This window comes from Raphanus sativus, unplaced genomic scaffold (assembly GCF_000801105.2).
Source record: "Raphanus sativus cultivar WK10039 unplaced genomic scaffold, ASM80110v3 Scaffold2130, whole genome shotgun sequence".
In the NCBI taxonomy this organism is placed as follows: domain Eukaryota; kingdom Viridiplantae; phylum Streptophyta; class Magnoliopsida; order Brassicales; family Brassicaceae; genus Raphanus; species Raphanus sativus.
In genome coordinates this window covers 1-17,240 of record NW_026617439.1, presented here as the reverse complement: position 1 = coordinate 17,240, position 17,240 = coordinate 1, and the positions used below count along the sequence as shown (strand labels likewise).

Genomic DNA, 17,240 nt, shown 5'->3' with positions numbered 1-17,240 from the left:
ACACAATCCTATAATATCTTTGAAGTTTGTTTCTATAAAATGATAACAAATCGCATTATAAAGTTCAAATCCCAAAATTTTCAACGCAACACACATAAATAAATTCTTAATCAATCACTAGCCATAAGGTTTCCACTAGAAACATTTTTCATTAGTAAACCAGAATACCGGTTGAATCACATTAGTGCGGCCCAATCGCACATTAGAGCGACGATATCAAATATCAATCATGGAAATAAATCAAACTAGATTTTTAACCCGCACGTTCGTGCGGATATATTTATATTTTTTAAATATATTTTATATTATTAAAAATGTTTTAAATATATAATTTCTATTTTAGTGTTATATATTGTATCTATATCATATTATTGTTTATATTTCTTATTCAGTATTATTAATATATAATGGTTTTTTTTAAAAAATTACTTTGTTATTGATTTTTATTACTTACTAATATATTTTCGAGTTAGGTAAAATAAAATAAAAATATGAAATACTCAAATAGAGAACCCCATTCAAAATTATGTTGTTTTCTTAATTTAAACATTTGCATATAATACATTTTTAAATTTTATTTATTTATATTATAGAAAATAAATATGACTAAAATAATTATATTTACATGTTGTGTTTAAGAAAATATACTTTAACATATCTCATTTAGTATTTTACGGGATTTATTTATTTAAAAATAATATATCCTATTGTTTTAGTAAACTTTATACATAGTAGTATCTATCATACTATTTTATTAAATTTATTATATAGGATATTTGTTTTGGATGTTATGATATTAAGTTCTACTTTTTTTTTAAATTAAGACGTCAAAACATTAGGTTACTTTAAATTTTTACAACATATATAGTTAGTTTTTTTCAGGTACATTTCAAAAAGTTAATCTTTATTATCCATGATTTTGTCTTTTGTAAAATTTGAAATATTATCATTTTGAGTTTGAATATTTATTTTCAAAATAATATATTTTTTCGAGAAAAATTTTGGAAAATTACACAACTATTTGAGTTTGGAATAATACATGAATTTTGAATTTATTTTGGTACTACATTACTGTATTATTTTATAAAATATTTGAATTTTTAGTGATATTTTTAATTCTCTTGTCAACAAATTTTGTTACAATTAAAATAAAATAAATTTATAATTAAAAATTTGATTTTTGTCACTAATATTTTAAATGAATTACTGAATTTCATATTTTACTAATAACATATTTTAAATAGTATATGAACTAAAGGTTATTTAATACTATTATATTTTGTATATAAACATTTTTAAGCAATATATTGCTAATAGTTTCAAAATAAATAAAAAGATAATGTATGGCTGTAAATATAAAATTTTAACTTATGTTAATACATTTATTTTAAATAAAAGTATTATATAGTTTTTGAAGTTTAATCCATTATAATGATGATCAATAATTTATTTAAGTTAAAAAATAAATATTTTTTTTTTAATTTACCTATTTAATATATTTTAATATTTAATTCATATAGTACTTTATTTTTATATAATACGGAATATATCATAGAATCTATAAAAAAGTTAGTATAAAGAATTTTTTTATTTTCTTTTTATAATAAGTTTTAGTTAAATTTACTTATAATAATATTATATTACTAATTTCGAAAATATATTAATGTGTTATTTATAAAAAAATATTTAAATTTTAAACTAAGATTTTGTTAGATTCTTCTCAACAGATTTTATTATAATTAAAAAAATCAAATTTATAGTTGGTTTATTGTTAATATATTTATAGTTGGTTTATTGTTAATACAAATAATCAAATATGTCATATTGACTAATTCTTTAAGTGGTTCTACTATGACTTGTTAATAGTAGATAAAAATAGAACCCTAAAATAATCTCTTCTATTAATTCTTCAACATGTCCAATTGATAGTAAGTTATGTCCAATTTAAATATAACTACATCGATGAGTTAATGAAATCACCAATTAAATTCCCTAATAATCAGCAACTGCTTTTTGTAACTGCATCATCAATTATATATTACACACTTCCACGAGAATATAACTTCTCCAGTTACCAATAACTAAAATTAATTAAAAATACCAATAACAAAATTAATTAAAGATGCTAATAATTTCCTAAGATAAAATCTACTAGCATAATCATCTTCGATTTCTTACCTAATCAATATTTGACCATGTTTAATTATTTTTTGAGTACTCCCTCCGTTTTCTTTTATAAGTCGTTTTAGAAAAAAAAAATTTGTTCCAAATTATATGACGTTTTCGGTTTTCTATGTAAAATTTATTAATAGTTAATGTTGTATGACCAATGATAATATATCTTCTATTTTTTTATTGGTTGATTTGTGGTTATGTAAATAATTAATGATGTTTTTGTCTAGAAAATATAAGAAATTTATGTTTTTTTAATCTATGTGTAAGATCCTAAAACGACTTATAAAAAAAACGGAGAGAATATTTATTTAACAAATAAAAATTCTCCAAAAATCAAACCTATTATTCTAAACTATCGGTTTTGGGTCAGTCTGATATGACTTTTTTGGTTTTCTTTGATGATGTTACTTCTTATATATAGATGAGCCCCGTCAGACCAAAAAAGTCATTACATAAGAAAACAAAAGTTTCATATATATAGCTTATAAACGTTGGTTAATATCTAATTGCATATATAATATATATTGCATCATTATCGTCAGTTAATAATATTTGAATCAACAAATTTAAATACTGCATCTAAATTTCCTAGAAGATAACATCTAAATATATAATGTAACCATCTTCTATTTGGTTATTTGATTATTATTTGATTAATAAGCAAAATTGAAACTGAACATTGTTTTTTTTTTTAAAGTCTATTTACGATTAAAGTACAAATTAATGTTAATGCGTGAAATGGATATAACACAAATGTACAGTTCTACAATATCATTATTTCAATACAATTATCAAAATTCTTCGTAATAATTTTTTTAAAAAAGATATTATATACAATATAATTACAAATAAAAACACATCTATAATATTAAAAGAGAAGCAGTTTTGAAAAGTCGACTTATACAAATTGTTTTGGACCCTTTCATTTTAAAATTTTTTGGTCTTACCTTATATTTCTCTAACAATAAATTATAAAGAGATAAATCTTATTTTTGGTATTACCTTATTTCTCTAACAATATTTTTTTGGTCTTATCATGTCTCTATTTATTTTAGTAGATTTTATTTCTACAATTAACCCACCCACATATATGATCATATATAAGTAAAAAGTCTTTAACGATAAAGTTAAAAGCTATAGATCTTTGTTATATGTCTTATTATTTTCTATATTTTATTGTTGTCATAACTATATTGTTTTCAACTTCAGTGTAACGTGGTTTGCCAGTCCACAGAATCATGATTCCAAAAAAAAAATGAAGATTGGGCATGTATATATTTTTAGTCGATTCTGATTTGGAAGCAAGTAATTATTAGTTAGAAGCATAGTCTGTATTTTCCATTGCCAGTGAAACAAGTATAATTTCAACGAGAAGAAGAGATTGACTAGGTAATAATCATGAAAATAAACAAATACTGTCATATCAATAAGTTTTTAATATTTTTATTTGGATGACATAATAAAAATTCCATAAAAGTTTAAGGAATCACAATTTTATGTAATATTAAAACCTATATCAGAAATTTAATCAAAAATTTGTGTTTTTATCAGATCAATGATATTAAATCGCGGGTTAATAACGAGTTTTTGGGTTTTTACTAGATTCTGTCAAATTTTCAATGTTCAATCTACTTTATTAAAAAGGAAGGAGTTTTGATAAATCTACCTATAAAAGTTGTTTTGAAGTTTTCTTTTTTTGGTTTTACACTCTATATTATAAATATGCTAAGCCATCCAACGATTAGTTCCTATATTTATGCATTTCATCATTTATTATCTTTACATTTATTTTATCGCCACACTATTTCAAAATCTATTACCCATATTTTTTTTTTACCTAAAGGTCAAAATTAAATGCTTCCAAACTACACTATTACCATACATGCATACACACATTTCATCGTAGTGATCTCAGGCTGTCAGCGTTTGTTTTGACATCCTTTTACTGGGAAATCAAGATTCATCAAAGACAATAAAGTGTCATCATTCTCACGCAGAAAGAGAAGAAATGGAATACATGTGTGTAGTTTTAGTTGATGCTGCTTAGATTTTCCTTTTACTGGACTTTAGATTGTATTTTAGTTTGTATATATGTATATCTGGCCTATTTAGGATTTAAATATTAATATTAATATGAACGACAAAAAGAAACACTAATAGCTTTTACAATATTATCGATGTATTGATACTGTAGTTGTTACAAAACTATATAATACATTTTATATCAAGCATAATACTATATAATATGGAAATTCTTAGCTTTTTTATTTAGATTATATCTCAACATCCAGTAATACTGCAGACGGTTTATGTACGTGTTTTTTTATTTGAAAACATATGTTACCGAAATTATCATACAAAAAAAAACTAAATTAAGTTAAAACATTTTATTTAGTTTAAAATAGTATACCCGCCGCTGATACTGAAAGTATATTATAAAACTACATAAATAAAATTTCAAATATTAATTTTTAAAAATTAATTCTTCAAATATCTATACAAACAATCTAATAAAATTTGAAAATTGATTCATTTTCTTTCAAATATGTATGTAAACAAACTATATCTATACTATGAAAAAAGAAATCATTACCAAAAAATCTACTTAAAAAAGTTGTTGGACCATTTCACTAACTAATTATTATTGGTCCAACTATTTTAAAATACAGAAATTTAAAAATAATAGTTTAAAATTTAAATCATGTATAAATTTTTTTATTATAAATATACTTTTATAATAATTAAATTAAATATTGATTGTAAAAATATGTATATAACCCGCAGACAGCAAAATTAAGCGGAGTGGATGCGGGTACAAAATTATTTGTTTGCGGGTTGTGCGGGTCATATTTTTTAACAAAAACAAACTGAAAATCCGTGGATTGGCGGGTCGGTGGAGCGGGTTCGATCCGCAACCCAGCCTTTACTGTGTATATACCGGATTATTTTTTAAATTGCTATTATTTAATAAAAATATTTTGATTAAAATTTATACACAAATATGATTACAAAAAATACAAATATAATCAGAAAGAAAAAACAAATATCAAAATTAAATTTTAAACAAAAATATACCCGCCCTTTTAAGGGCGGGTCAAAATCTAGTAAAGTGCTTAAAATGCTGACAAAAAAGTTTCTAAAAGAGGAAGGGATGAAAAAAAAAACGTTCATCTTCGTCTTCAAATCTTTGTTCCTTCGAGTTGGAGAAATGTTTGCTTTGATAAGAGGATGCATTCTTTTGATTTTACAGAGCAAATGCTCTGTTCACATTTTCTGTCACGATCTTAACAGGATAGTTCTGGAGAAACCTTTTGAACTAATGGGTTGTGACTTGGTGTGGTAGTTCAGATATATATTGAATATCAATTGGTTTCAGAAGCACCCTATGGGAATGAAGAGGTAAAGGTTCCATGGTTTTTACTCCTCCTTCTGTTTGGTCTCATTCTTGAGTTTCATGCCGCCATGCACGGGGAGGTTGATGCTGCTCTTTCTTTGAACATGAGAGTAAGATGTTAAAGTTTTACATTAGTTGGTCAGCTTATGCGCAAACACTGTAGTTTTTATCTTCTTGATCAGGCTGCCCCTTTATCGGTTGCATGTATTCTAAATGCTTAGTATTTTTACGTGTTTTCAGATCAGCTTGACACTGAACATAAAAGCAGACTTGCAGTCACTATTTACTTGGAAGACAAAGCAGGTATAGCATCTGAGATCTTCCTAATCTCAAACTGTCTTTTTTATATGATCTTCCTAATCAATCACATTGCATCATATAGGAAAGAAGAGCGTTATGTTTCAGGATTTGAGTTAAGACTTGAGACGGACCCCTTTAATATTTTGGAACGAAATAAGAGCTTTTGAGCCAATAACTTGTTTTGGCCCATTAATCTAGCACAGAGAGGCGAGACATTAATGAAAGTCTCGGACTTTGTAGATTCAGCAAATGAAACTCATTGTGATATGTCTTCTTAGAGCCAGTGCTAGTAGCTAAATGCGTATGGGATTTGTTTGTCGTTTCAACTCTATTCGAACCTGTTCTACTTTAGACACGGTTTGTAAAAACCAAACCAAACCGGAAAACTGAATTAAAAACTTTCTTCAAGAGAATTCTCATTAAGCCAAATTCATATATATTTTCAAACCGGGATCCAGTTGTTTTCTTCACAATATTTATCTTTTTAGTTTATTAATAAACAAGCTGATCGTGCCTGGCTTCAGACATCAAATCTACATCTCTTTTTCTCTGTAGTTCTAGGTACATGCTGTCTCTATCTCTCTCTCTGTCTGTCTATCGACTATTCGAATGTCTGCCATATGTTTTGTTTGATTTGAGGTTTTTCTTGTTCAAGTGTTATTTCGTGAGTAGGGAAAATTGAACGAGTTTTGACTTTCATTTTCCTCTGTTCGATCTGAGCAGCTTTGATGCGATTTCACATGTACCCCTTTTTGTTTATAAAACTCTAAAGTTTCAGTCTTTACTTTGATTCAGATCCCAATTATGCAAATTTCCCTTTTGATCTGATTCACTTTTTTTTTTTTTTTTGTTAACATCTGTTCCTGAGCTGCTAGAATCTGAATTCTAGACTCTTTTGTTGTTGGTGAATCTGTCTTTATGCCCCTTTGCATTCTGTTTATGTAAATCAGTTCAGAATTATTATTATTATTATTTTTTTGTTTGGATTCAGAAGAAATGGAGGTGAAATCGAGAGCTCCGGGAAAGATCATACTCGCAGGGGAACATGCTGTTGTCCATGGATCCACGGCAGTAGCAGCCGCCATTGATCTCTACACTTACGTCACTCTACGCCTTCCTCTTCGATCAGGTTCCTTTTCTTACATATACACTGGAATTGCTTTCTTCTTCTTTTTTTTTTTTGGTTCTGGTTGTTCCTGTACTGAATTCACAGTGTACCAAACTAGAGATTGATTAGTTGAAGATCCAAGTTTTTTCTTTGCAATGTAGTAGCGTCTCTTGGCTATGGTTGTCCATGTTCCAAGTAGAGGTAGTATCAATGGGATTGAGTTTGTGTTAAGGGTTATTCATTCTAGGCGTGCGTGCGTTGCTTGCTGGACTTGAATTGACTTGACATTAGTACCTGATGGTTTCAGATCAAATATAGAACAAGTAATATTTGATGCTTTTTTTTTCCCAAATGTAGAAACAAATCTGAAAGCATTTATTTTTACATTTTCCTTCTTCTGACAGCTGCTGAGAACAATGATAGGCTTACACTTCAGCTCAAGGACCTGTCCTTGGAATTTTCCTGGTCCATAGCCAGACTCAAAGAAGTGATTCCTTCTGATTCAAGCACTTCTACACCAGCTTCATGTTCAGGCGAGATTCTTAAATCAATTGCCGTTTTGGTTGAAGAGCAAAATATTCCAGAAGAAAAAATCTGGCTGTCCGCTGGGATCTCCACCTTCCTCTGGTTATACACCAGTATCCTTGGGTAAAGAAAACACTCAATACAATTTGAACTCGAAGAGATTTTCCAGAGTCCTTGACTCTTCTTGTTGTGTTTTTTTTTAGATTTAGTCCAGCTACAGTCATCATTACAACGGAGCTTCCATACGGATCTGGCCTTGGTTCATCAGCAGCTTTCTGTGTAGCTCTAACAGCTGCTCTCATCGCATCTTCTATCTCAGACAAAACTCGTGGTGAAGGTTGGACTTGTCTAGATGAAACCAATCTCGAGTTGCTGAATAAATGGGCGTTTGAAGGCGAAAAGATCATCCACGGGAAGCCTTCCGGGATAGATAACACCGTCAGTGCATACGGTTAGTCTTAATGACTGTAAAACATCCAAATTCTATACGTTAGGAGGGAAACCATATCTGTTTTGCTGTTTCTTTTGCAGGCAACATGATCAAGTTCTGCTCAGGGGAGATAACTCGGTTACAGTCAAACATGCCTCTGAGAATGCTAATCACCAACACTAAAGTGGGACGGAACACCAAAGCTCTGGTCTCTGGGGTTTCAGAGAGAACAGTCAGACACCCAGATGCTATGAAGTCTGTGTTCAGTGCCGTGGACTCTATAAGTAAAGAGCTAGCTTCGATCATCCAATCTAAAGAGGAGATCCCGGTTACTGAGAAAGAAGAGAGTATAAAAGAACTCATGGAGGTTAACCAAGGCTTGCTGCAGTCAATGGGGTCAGCCACAGCTCGATTGATACCGTGATCCGAACCACGCTCAAGCACAATCTTACCTCAAAACTGACTGGAGCTGGAGGTGGCGGCTGTGTCCTTACTCTGTTACCAACAGGTTATCCTTTTTTCAGAAATGTTCAATCATTCTTGAAATCTTTGATTTTTGTTTTGTCCCTTGACAGTCCCTCCGTGGTAATCTAAATGGTTTCAGGGACGGTGGTGGACAAAGTGGTTGAGGAGCTTGAGTCCAGCGGTTTTCAGTGCTTCACTGCATCAATTGGTGGTAACGGAGCTGAGATTTGCTTTTGATCAGATGCTGTATGGTTTAAACAAAGTCATATTTGGCCTCTCACTATATATTAGAAGAAGGCTGCAGTTACAAAATATAAGGAGTCCATTTTTTAACTTATGTATTGAATGTAAAAAATGCTTTTTACCATGTGAAATCTCTTTTTTTTTTTTTTGTTGTAGACATGAATGCATTATAAAGGACATGTTTGGAAGTTGCACTTTCTTGCATACAAGGTTACAATCAACTCTCCTCAGCCAATTTGAATGTTGTCCAGCTTCATCATATCATAGATGTGAGAAGCTGGCCTCTGGACATGCTCATGCATTCTAAGTAGCAATCTGTATAAAGACAAGCTTGCAAGACCAAGACGATGTAAATCTCTAACATATGTGTTTGCTTCTTTGATCATCTCCTCCTTCTCAAAGTACTCAGCAATAGCCATGACAATTCTTTGAGTCGGTCTCCAATGGCATCCCTTCATTAGTTCAAATGCTTTGTGCATAGCATCTATAGCTTTCTCCATACTCTGACATTTCACCCATCCCTCCATCAAAATCTCCCAAGTCTTGTAGTTTGGCTTACCTCCTCTCTCCAACACACGGTTGTGCAGAGACTCGGCTTCCCGGATCAGTCCATTACGCACATAACCACCCAAGAGAACATTGGAGACTCTAACATCATAGTTACAGCAATTCTCCTCCCACTCCTCGAAGACCCTCTCAGCCTCCGCAAGATCGCCAAGTTTCACCAAAGATGACAACACACATATGTAGTTCGCACAAGTCATCCTCCCAGAAACAGACTTGGAACCTTCCCACAGACGAACAACTCCTTTCTTATCTCCTAAAGAAGCATAAAGCGTGATGAGGAAGAAGTATCCAAGCCTATTGCTCCTGTTCAACTTCTTCTCCGCACTCTCAAGCACCAACTTAGCCTTATCAACAAAACCAAACTTAACATAGACACTCCCTAGCGTACACAACGAGCTCCACCCAACTTCAACGCTCTTGTCACCAACCATCTCCCCATAAACACTCTCCACACCTCCAACACCACCCGATGCTTCGCAGCCGCACGCGTTCATCCAGAGATTGTAAGAGAGAACGTTCCTCGGTATTTTGTTCCTCTTCATCAACGCAATCACCATCGCTACTTTCTCGTACTGACGAGTCGCTTCGTAAAGCTTCATCATCTCGTTGAACGGGTGTGGAGTTACAAGAAACCCCAGCTCGTTCAGCTTCTCCATGAGAGCTTCCGCTTCCTTAACCAATCTACCTTTAACGTAGCCACGAAGGAGAGGAAGGTAAGCTGCTTTCAGCGAAACAGAGCTGCTTCGAAGCTGCTCGAAGTATTCCTCAGCTCGTTTCAAGCCATGGTTTTTAATGATCAGTTCCAGCTTAAGAGCAGTGTCTTCTGCACTAAAGTGAACATCTTTTCGAGTCTCCATCCACTCCATCATCTGATACACAACGTTTAAAAAAAAAAAGAAGCTAAACTTGATTGTTTCTCTCTGTTTAATAATAATAAAGCTAGAGACTTTGGAAAACCTGGAGTGCGAGATCGTGACGGTTTGATCTGATTAGGCGCTTGGAGATGAACCGGAGCTCCGATAGCGTGACGGGGTGACCCGAGTCGACGCGTTGCTGAAGCAGAGAGGGGACACTGAGTCGTGGACCGTTCTTTCTCAGTATCTCCTCCAGTGTATCCGTGGAAGCGACTGAAGACAGGAGCCTCGTGGTGGAGAAACTCGACTTCGCAACCAAGCGAATCCTGCTGTACATTGTGGTTGGATGTTGCAGATGTGAGGAAGGAGAATAAACTCAGGTGATGGAAAGAAGAGGGGGGGGGGGGTTCTAGATAAATCTGAAAGTTGTGGGGGGGTATTTATGTGTGTGTTTATGATAAACTGTTAGTTTATGCTGAAGTGAAGATAGTTCACAGAAGGGGTTTATGTGATTAAACTGAAAGTATTGGGGCCTATATGTAATTTATAAAGAAATCGGGGGTCTTTCGGCGGGTTTATCATCATCATCATCATCATTAACAAAGAAGATCGATTTACAACGAACACCAAAACCCTAAACAGAGTGTCTATCGTTGCAAATCGATGCCGCTAATAATCCATTCTTCTCCGTCTCCGTAGCTATGAGACTATGAGTACGTTGCTCTTCGATTTGTGGTGATACGTTGTTTCTTCCATTGAGCTGATTTCATTTAAGGAGAGAAGAGCACGGACACTGTTGGATATCAAATCTAATTTCCAGAAGAGATAGGGGAACGATCCGGAGATCCTTTAGTCGCACCATTTCTCTCCTTGAGTTTGATTTGCTAACAACATTTCTGGCGTTTCACTTCAATTTGTAAGTAGATATTGTTTCAAAGGAGTTCAACAAGCAAGTGGCTAAGCTCAAAATATTTGGATTATGATTCTAAATAAGTTAACACTAAACCTTGTTTTTGATCCAAATGATTTCAGTGAAGTGTTTATTTCCTTTTTTTGGTTGTAGTCTGGTGGTGAGGCGAGTGAGCTGAATCATCAAATAGAGAAGAGCTAATTTTGGGACAACATTCTTGAAAAAAGCGAGGGTTCACAGGATTGCAACCTCCTTTTCTCACGAGGAAGGAAGTCATGGCCAAGTGTGCACAGTTTGATGATGAAGAACTCTACAAGGTCTTTAAACGTTACAAAATATATTTTCTTTCATTAATGTTGTTAGATTCGTCTTGAATTTTGCATTCTGAGAGTATTTCTTTGTTTTATTCAGGTGATTGGTGAAGGAGATGACATATAACTTATTGCATATCATATGGATGAGTGGATCCATCCCAGCGAGCAAATTGCATCACCGGTCCTAGTGAGAATGACTCATGGGCAATGCTCGATGAGATGATGAAGAACTCGCCAGATTTTTACCAAGCGGTACTTCTGATTTTTAGCCTATTGTATATTTGTATGATGATTCCTTTGCAGCCAAAACTTCCTTACGTATCGTGTTGATTGTCTCCGGAGCATTGAATGATGCAGCTGCAAAGAAGTATGATTTGGAAGGTTGGTTTCCAGCGTCGTGTCCTGTTCCAACTGTACAGAGTACCAAGCTCGAAGACTTGAGATCAGATACGGTCAGAAACAAGGTTAACCTCTCTCTCAGTTGGTTTCATTCTATTAGCAGAGATATTCAGTCTTGTGTATTTACTTCTTAAGTGATTTGTTCATGCAGAACAATGAGCAGACGAAGCAGTATGTGCATATGCTGACTTCAACTCTTACAGCTACTGAGTTTCGGCATTCTCAAGAACTACCAGCGAGACTGACGTTTTTGCCCTTCAAGACTAAACCCTTTGTTACCGAGACCAAGGGCAAAAAGTCTTAATTAAATGGTAAAATACACCCTCACTTTCACTAATAAAATACTTAAATCTTTCAGTCAACACCTAATCCGTCCTTGTTAATTGTTATCATGCTTATGTGAGCTCATATCAATTCACATATCATAGAAAAAGACTTTCAGTATAAGTCAATGGTAAAATATAAACCACCAGTTTCACTAATAAATACTTAAATACAGCAACACTTTCAATAATTTTTCATGTGCGAGCTCACGCCAATTCACATATTATAGAAAAAGACTTTTATAAGTAAATGATAAAATATACACCACCGCTTTCACTGATAAATACTTAAATTTTACCTTTTCATTTTGATTTTTGTTGCAGTTTCAGATGGCGAGATACTCAGCTCGCACCGTTGATTTAGCTAAATCTATACGAATCGTTGTGATTGGTGACAAGGGCACTGGAAAATCCAGCTTGATTACCGCTACAGCAACCAATTCTTTCCCTGACAATGTCCCTCCTGTTCTCCCTGATACCAAGCTGCCTTTACAGTTCTTCCCTGATGGTATACCCATCACCCTTGTTGACACTTCCTCAAGGTATCTTCATCTCTTTATATTTGTTTCCTCATGAAGAAGAGCATTGTTGTTGGGACAACATAAACACTTTGCCACCTGTTTAGTTACTGTTTGAAAAGAAAGGCTTATGTGGTATTCATACCTGGACAGCTTTGTTGATGTGCTATAAAGTATCTTTTAATTATTTCATATCTTGGGTTCAGGCCGGAAGATAGGGGCATGGTTGCCGAGGAATTGAAGCACGCAGATGCAGTGGTTTTGACACATGCCGTTGACCGACCTGAGACTCTCGAAGGTCTGAGTACATACTGGCTTCCAGAGCTTCGGCGGTTAGAGGTTTGATTTTCCTCTTTGTTTACATTTTTGGTCATGTCAATCTTGCTGTTGTAGTAGGTCTATAATTTCTCTCCTGGTGGGTCATATCACTGTTCTTGTGGTGAATTGTGTAAACGATTTGCTGTTACCTTATCAAGATTGCCTTGTGACCTTTTCTTTAACAGGTAAATGTTCCTGTAATAGTAGCAGGCTGTAAGCTTGACCTCGACAAGAACCAGGTCAGCCTCGAACAAGTGATGTCACCTATAATGCTACAATTTCCGGAGATTGAGACTTGTATCGGATGTTCTGCCCTGAAGCAAATCCAGGTATCATGAATTCTGTTATTCCTCTTCGGATTTATTATACATCTTAGCTCAAGCGTGGCACACAAGTTGGTTCGACTTTCAAGGTAGCTAAGGATTGTAATTGCCTTACGAGATTGGAATTGTTAAATTATATTTCAGACCTGAACTATCATCCTTATAAAATAAACTTTCCTGTAGGCACAAGAAGTTTTCTATTATGCACAAAAAGCTGTCCTACACCCAACAGCACCTCTGTTTGATCAAGAAACCCAGACATTGAAGCCACGGTGTGTAAGGGCCTTGAAGCGTATCTTTATACTCTGTGACCATGATAAAGATGGTGCTCTTAGCGAGGCTGAGTTAAACGCATTTCAGGTTTTATCTCCTCTTCTTGTGTTTCATCATTTCTTGTGTTATGTCTGTTTCATCATCGATATGGCTCTAGCCTATCCTTTAGACTTTTCAAAAAAAAATAAAAATAATTCTCTCATCCAAATGAGGCACCTAACAGTTGTCTCAAATAGGTCAAGTGCTTTGATGCACCATTGCAGCCTAATGAAATCGAAGGTATTAAGAGGGTTGTGCAAGAAAGGTTACCAGAAGGTGTGAATGAAACAGGAATGACAGTGACTGGCTTCCTGTTTTTACATGCACTCTTTATTGAGAAAGGGAGGCTCGAGACAACTTGGACTGTACTTAGGAAGTTTGGGTATAACAATGATGTAAGACTGGCTGATGAATGGCTTCCACCTTCATTATTCAAGAGAGCACCTGATCAGGTAAATTGCAGAAACAGAATCATCAATCATCTATAACTGGATGAGCTGTATATCGAATTTTTTGTTTGAAATTTTTATTATTATCAGAAATAAGAAATCGGATGCTCACCAAGTTACATTAACATGCCTTCCTTGTCATGTGCAGCTAATGGTAGTGTTGTTTTGTTTTTGTAGACTGTTGAGTTGACAGATGTAGCAATCGAATTCCTGAAAGGAATGTATATGTTGTTTGATACCAATGGGGTAAGTCTCCTTTTTTTTTAATTAATGGCTTAGGCTGCAGTTTTTATATTTGTCTCTTAATGAATTTTCACTTTGCAGGATAATAATCTGAGACCTCAAGAGATCGAGGATTTATTTTCCACTGCACCTGAGAGGTATTTTCTCCACCTTCAGAAAGCAAAGAACGCGTAATTTAGATTACATTAAAACGCGAAATTATGAATTGCAGTCCTTGGAATGAAGTTCCATATGCGGATGCGGCAGAGAAAACTGCGCGTGGAGGACTTTCCCTTGACGCTTTCCTGTCACTGGTAATCAATAGTCTTACAAATGCTCAACAACTTAAGGAACATTTTGTATGCATGCACAATTGCAAATACATATACTCGTACTTCTTCGTTTTTTTTCCTAATCTTCCAATTACATCCTTGCAGTGGTCACTGATGACATTATTAGAACCTGCTCGGAGTGTGGAACATTTGATTTGCATTGGATTCCAGGGCAAACCATCTTCTGCCATCCGTATTACTAGGAGAAGGCTTTTAGATCTCAAAAAGAAACGATGTGAAAGAAAAGTTTTCCAGTGCTTTGTTTTTGGACCCAACAGCGCTGGAAAATCTGCTTTACTGAATTGCTTCCTTGGAAGGTTTGTCATATTAGCTCTTTCCAAAAATTGTTGCATTTCCAAAATACAAACAGGAAAGAGTATAGTCCGGCCCATGTTTTTATACGTGGAGACGTTCGCATACTGGTAGAGCGCAAAATTGTCCTCTCCATGTGGTTGACATTCATGTCTCATCATTATCTAGGTCATATGCTGATAACCCGGGATCAACCACTGACGAGCGGTATGCAGTGAATATGGTCGATGTACCTGGGGTGAGTTGTGGAACACTTATGCAATTTGTCTCATTATGTGTGTGTTTGTGTGCGAATAAAGATACTGAATAAAGAATGGCAAGTGTTAGTTTGTGGACTTTGAGACGGGAGCTAGCTAGATATCCTAGATGAGTTGATACTATGGGCACATATGCATGTTGGGCGTTTTGAACAGAACTGTTCAGACTTGCTAGTTTTTTTGGCATCTTTTGAGGCTGTTTCTTTTCTCTACGTTTCTCTATGTAATATGTTCATTAATATGATGATTGCAAATCTCTGGGTGTAGAGTGCAAAGAAAACTCTTGTGATGAGGGAAATTCCTGAAGGTGGGGCTCAAGGTCTATTCTCATCCAAGGAGTCTTTGGCTGCATGTGACATAGCTGTTTTCGTGTATGACAGGTATATATTTTCCTTCTTTGGTTGGTTTAAATATGCTTCAAGTAGATGATGCCTTATCATTTTCTTATTGTGGGTTGTGTGAAACAAATGTCTGACGGTACCTTGAGGAGGCTTTGAGTTGCTGTTTGCATTGTTTATTTCCTGCAGTTCTGATGAGTCGTCATGGAAGCGAGCGACTGAGTTGCTTGTAGAACTTGCAAATCACGGTGAGGCCACTGGATATGAGGTACCTTGCCTTATGGTTTCAGCGAAATACGATATTGTATCATCCCAGATTTCCAGACAAGCATCCACTAAGGTAAGGGTTCTTGTTGATCTCTGAGTCAAATGAAAACAGCTTGAGTAAACCTGTAAAGCACCTTACAACACGGATCTTTTTGCAGGTGACACAAGATATGTGGATAGACCCTCCGGTATCCATCAGCTCGAAACTGGGGGATCTCAACAACTTATTCCGCAAAGTTATAACTGCAGCGCAACATCCTCATCTGAGTATTCCAGAGACCGAAGCAGGAAAAATCCGCAAACATCATTACAACAGGCTTTTCAACCGCTCTCTTATGGTTGTTTCAAGTACGTTTCCATCCGTAGTCTTTTAATCTTTGACACAAATTTTCTCACAGACTAACAAACCCGTAACCAAAAAAAGCTTCATACTCATGCTTGGTGAAATTATTTTTCAATTTGTATGACAGTCGTAGCTGCTGTTTTGGCTGTTGTGCTTGCTGCATACTTTGCGTATGTCTCAAGAGAGAGCGCTTCTGACTGAGAATGAAGAACCCAGTGTTGCAAGGTGCCAACGCTAAACGAAAATAGCAAGTCTCTTGTTATGATCTTATATTAGTAGAGCATTCTTGTTCCTACAACAATGTATTTGTAACAAATCCTTTTGTGTGTACCAGTGAGTTACAATTTTCTTGCAACTGAATTTACCTCAAAGTCTCTTGCTTGCATCTAAATACTAGTGTTTAAGTTTTGGTGCTCACAGCAGAGGCAACTTTGGTTCCTACAACCTACCTTTTGTGGGAGTTTTTTTTCTTATTGCTAGAACGAGAAACCATGCATGTGGTTACCGTGATTTTCTCCTTGACCCGAGGGTCAATGTTTTTGCAATCCATAGGGAATGCATTTCGATAAGAGTCTTTAAGATATGAGCCTGCAAGCCTTTGATGACCCTGGAAATCGTTTTCTTGATTCTTTCTCAAGGCTTCTTCGCTTCACTGTCCTTCAAGTGATCTGCTGCTTGAATCACAACCTTGCACCTACAAAACACAATGAATGCAAGTAGATCAATATCCACCAAAAGAGCCTGGATCAATATTTGTTTCTGTTTTGTTGGTTTTATATTCTATATATTTTTGTTAAGTTTAAGTCGGTTGTTTATGAGTCACTGAATTGTGATGCTTTTACAAAATATTCAACTTTAATGTAATATTTGTTTTTTTTTTAATTTTTAATTTGATTTTATAGTTAATTAGTTTCTTGTTGTTTTAGTTATCAGTTTCGGTTTTTTTTTTTAATTTTAGTCTATTATTGAGGTTTAGAAATTAAAAAAAATGCACAAAATCACTTACAAAATTTATAAACTAACAAATTTTCAAAATTATAAAAGAAGTTGTCTAAGATCATTCTAAAATTCTATTATTTAAAATATGACAATTCATTAAAAACAATCGACTGAAGTGAATATTGATCATTTTAATCAAAATTGTTGATCTAAATCATTCTTGAAAAAACACACACATAAAAGTAATTTTAAGTAAAATATTTTATTCTATTCATTTTTATTTATATAAGATAAATTCTTTTT

At 34.1% G+C, this 17,240-nt stretch overlaps 2 protein-coding genes and 1 pseudogene across 2 annotated transcripts; 2 read left to right on the top strand and 1 right to left on the bottom strand.

Annotated features, from left to right (window-relative positions):
* The first annotated feature begins 6,303 nt into the window (after positions 1-6,303).
* Positions 6,304-8,834, top strand: LOC130494251 (mevalonate kinase-like; annotated as a pseudogene).
* Positions 8,804-10,475, bottom strand: LOC130505255 (pentatricopeptide repeat-containing protein At5g27460-like). Its single transcript, XM_056999857.1, has 2 exons — positions 10,165-10,475; positions 8,804-10,076 (listed from the first exon to the last, which is right to left on the bottom strand). The coding sequence occupies exons 1-2, from the start codon at positions 10,396-10,398 to the stop codon at positions 8,868-8,870; spliced, it is 1,443 nt and encodes a 480-aa protein (XP_056855837.1). The 5' UTR covers positions 10,399-10,475; the 3' UTR covers positions 8,804-8,867.
* A 186-nt stretch (positions 10,476-10,661) lies between these two features.
* LOC108827455 (mitochondrial Rho GTPase 1) lies at positions 10,662-16,358 on the top strand. Its single transcript, XM_018600857.2, has 19 exons — positions 10,662-10,977; positions 11,125-11,288; positions 11,383-11,537; positions 11,643-11,749; positions 11,836-11,995; positions 12,332-12,549; positions 12,732-12,864; positions 13,029-13,172; positions 13,350-13,526; positions 13,676-13,930; positions 14,105-14,173; positions 14,252-14,307; positions 14,382-14,463; positions 14,587-14,798; positions 14,962-15,031; positions 15,318-15,430; positions 15,578-15,728; positions 15,814-16,003; positions 16,126-16,358. Exons 5-19 carry the CDS (start codon positions 11,993-11,995, stop codon positions 16,197-16,199), a joined length of 1,947 nt encoding a protein of 648 aa, XP_018456359.2. The 5' UTR covers positions 10,662-10,977; positions 11,125-11,288; positions 11,383-11,537; positions 11,643-11,749; positions 11,836-11,992; the 3' UTR covers positions 16,200-16,358.
* The last annotated feature ends 882 nt before the right edge of the window (positions 16,359-17,240 follow it).

Coding starts and splice junctions, on each gene's coding strand:
- LOC130505255 (XM_056999857.1), bottom strand. CDS start 10,398: ATGTACAGCAGGATTCGCTTGGTTGCGAAGTCGAGTTTCTCCACCACG. Junction 10,077..10,164: donor GTCACGATCTCGCACTCCAG/GTTTTCCAAAGT, acceptor GTTGTGTATCAG/ATGATGGAGTGGATGGAGAC.
- LOC108827455 (XM_018600857.2), top strand. Junction 15,032..15,317: donor ATATGGTCGATGTACCTGGG/GTGAGTTGTGGA, acceptor CTCTGGGTGTAG/AGTGCAAAGAAAACTCTTGT. Junction 16,004..16,125: donor CTCTCTTATGGTTGTTTCAA/GTACGTTTCCAT, acceptor TTTGTATGACAG/TCGTAGCTGCTGTTTTGGCT.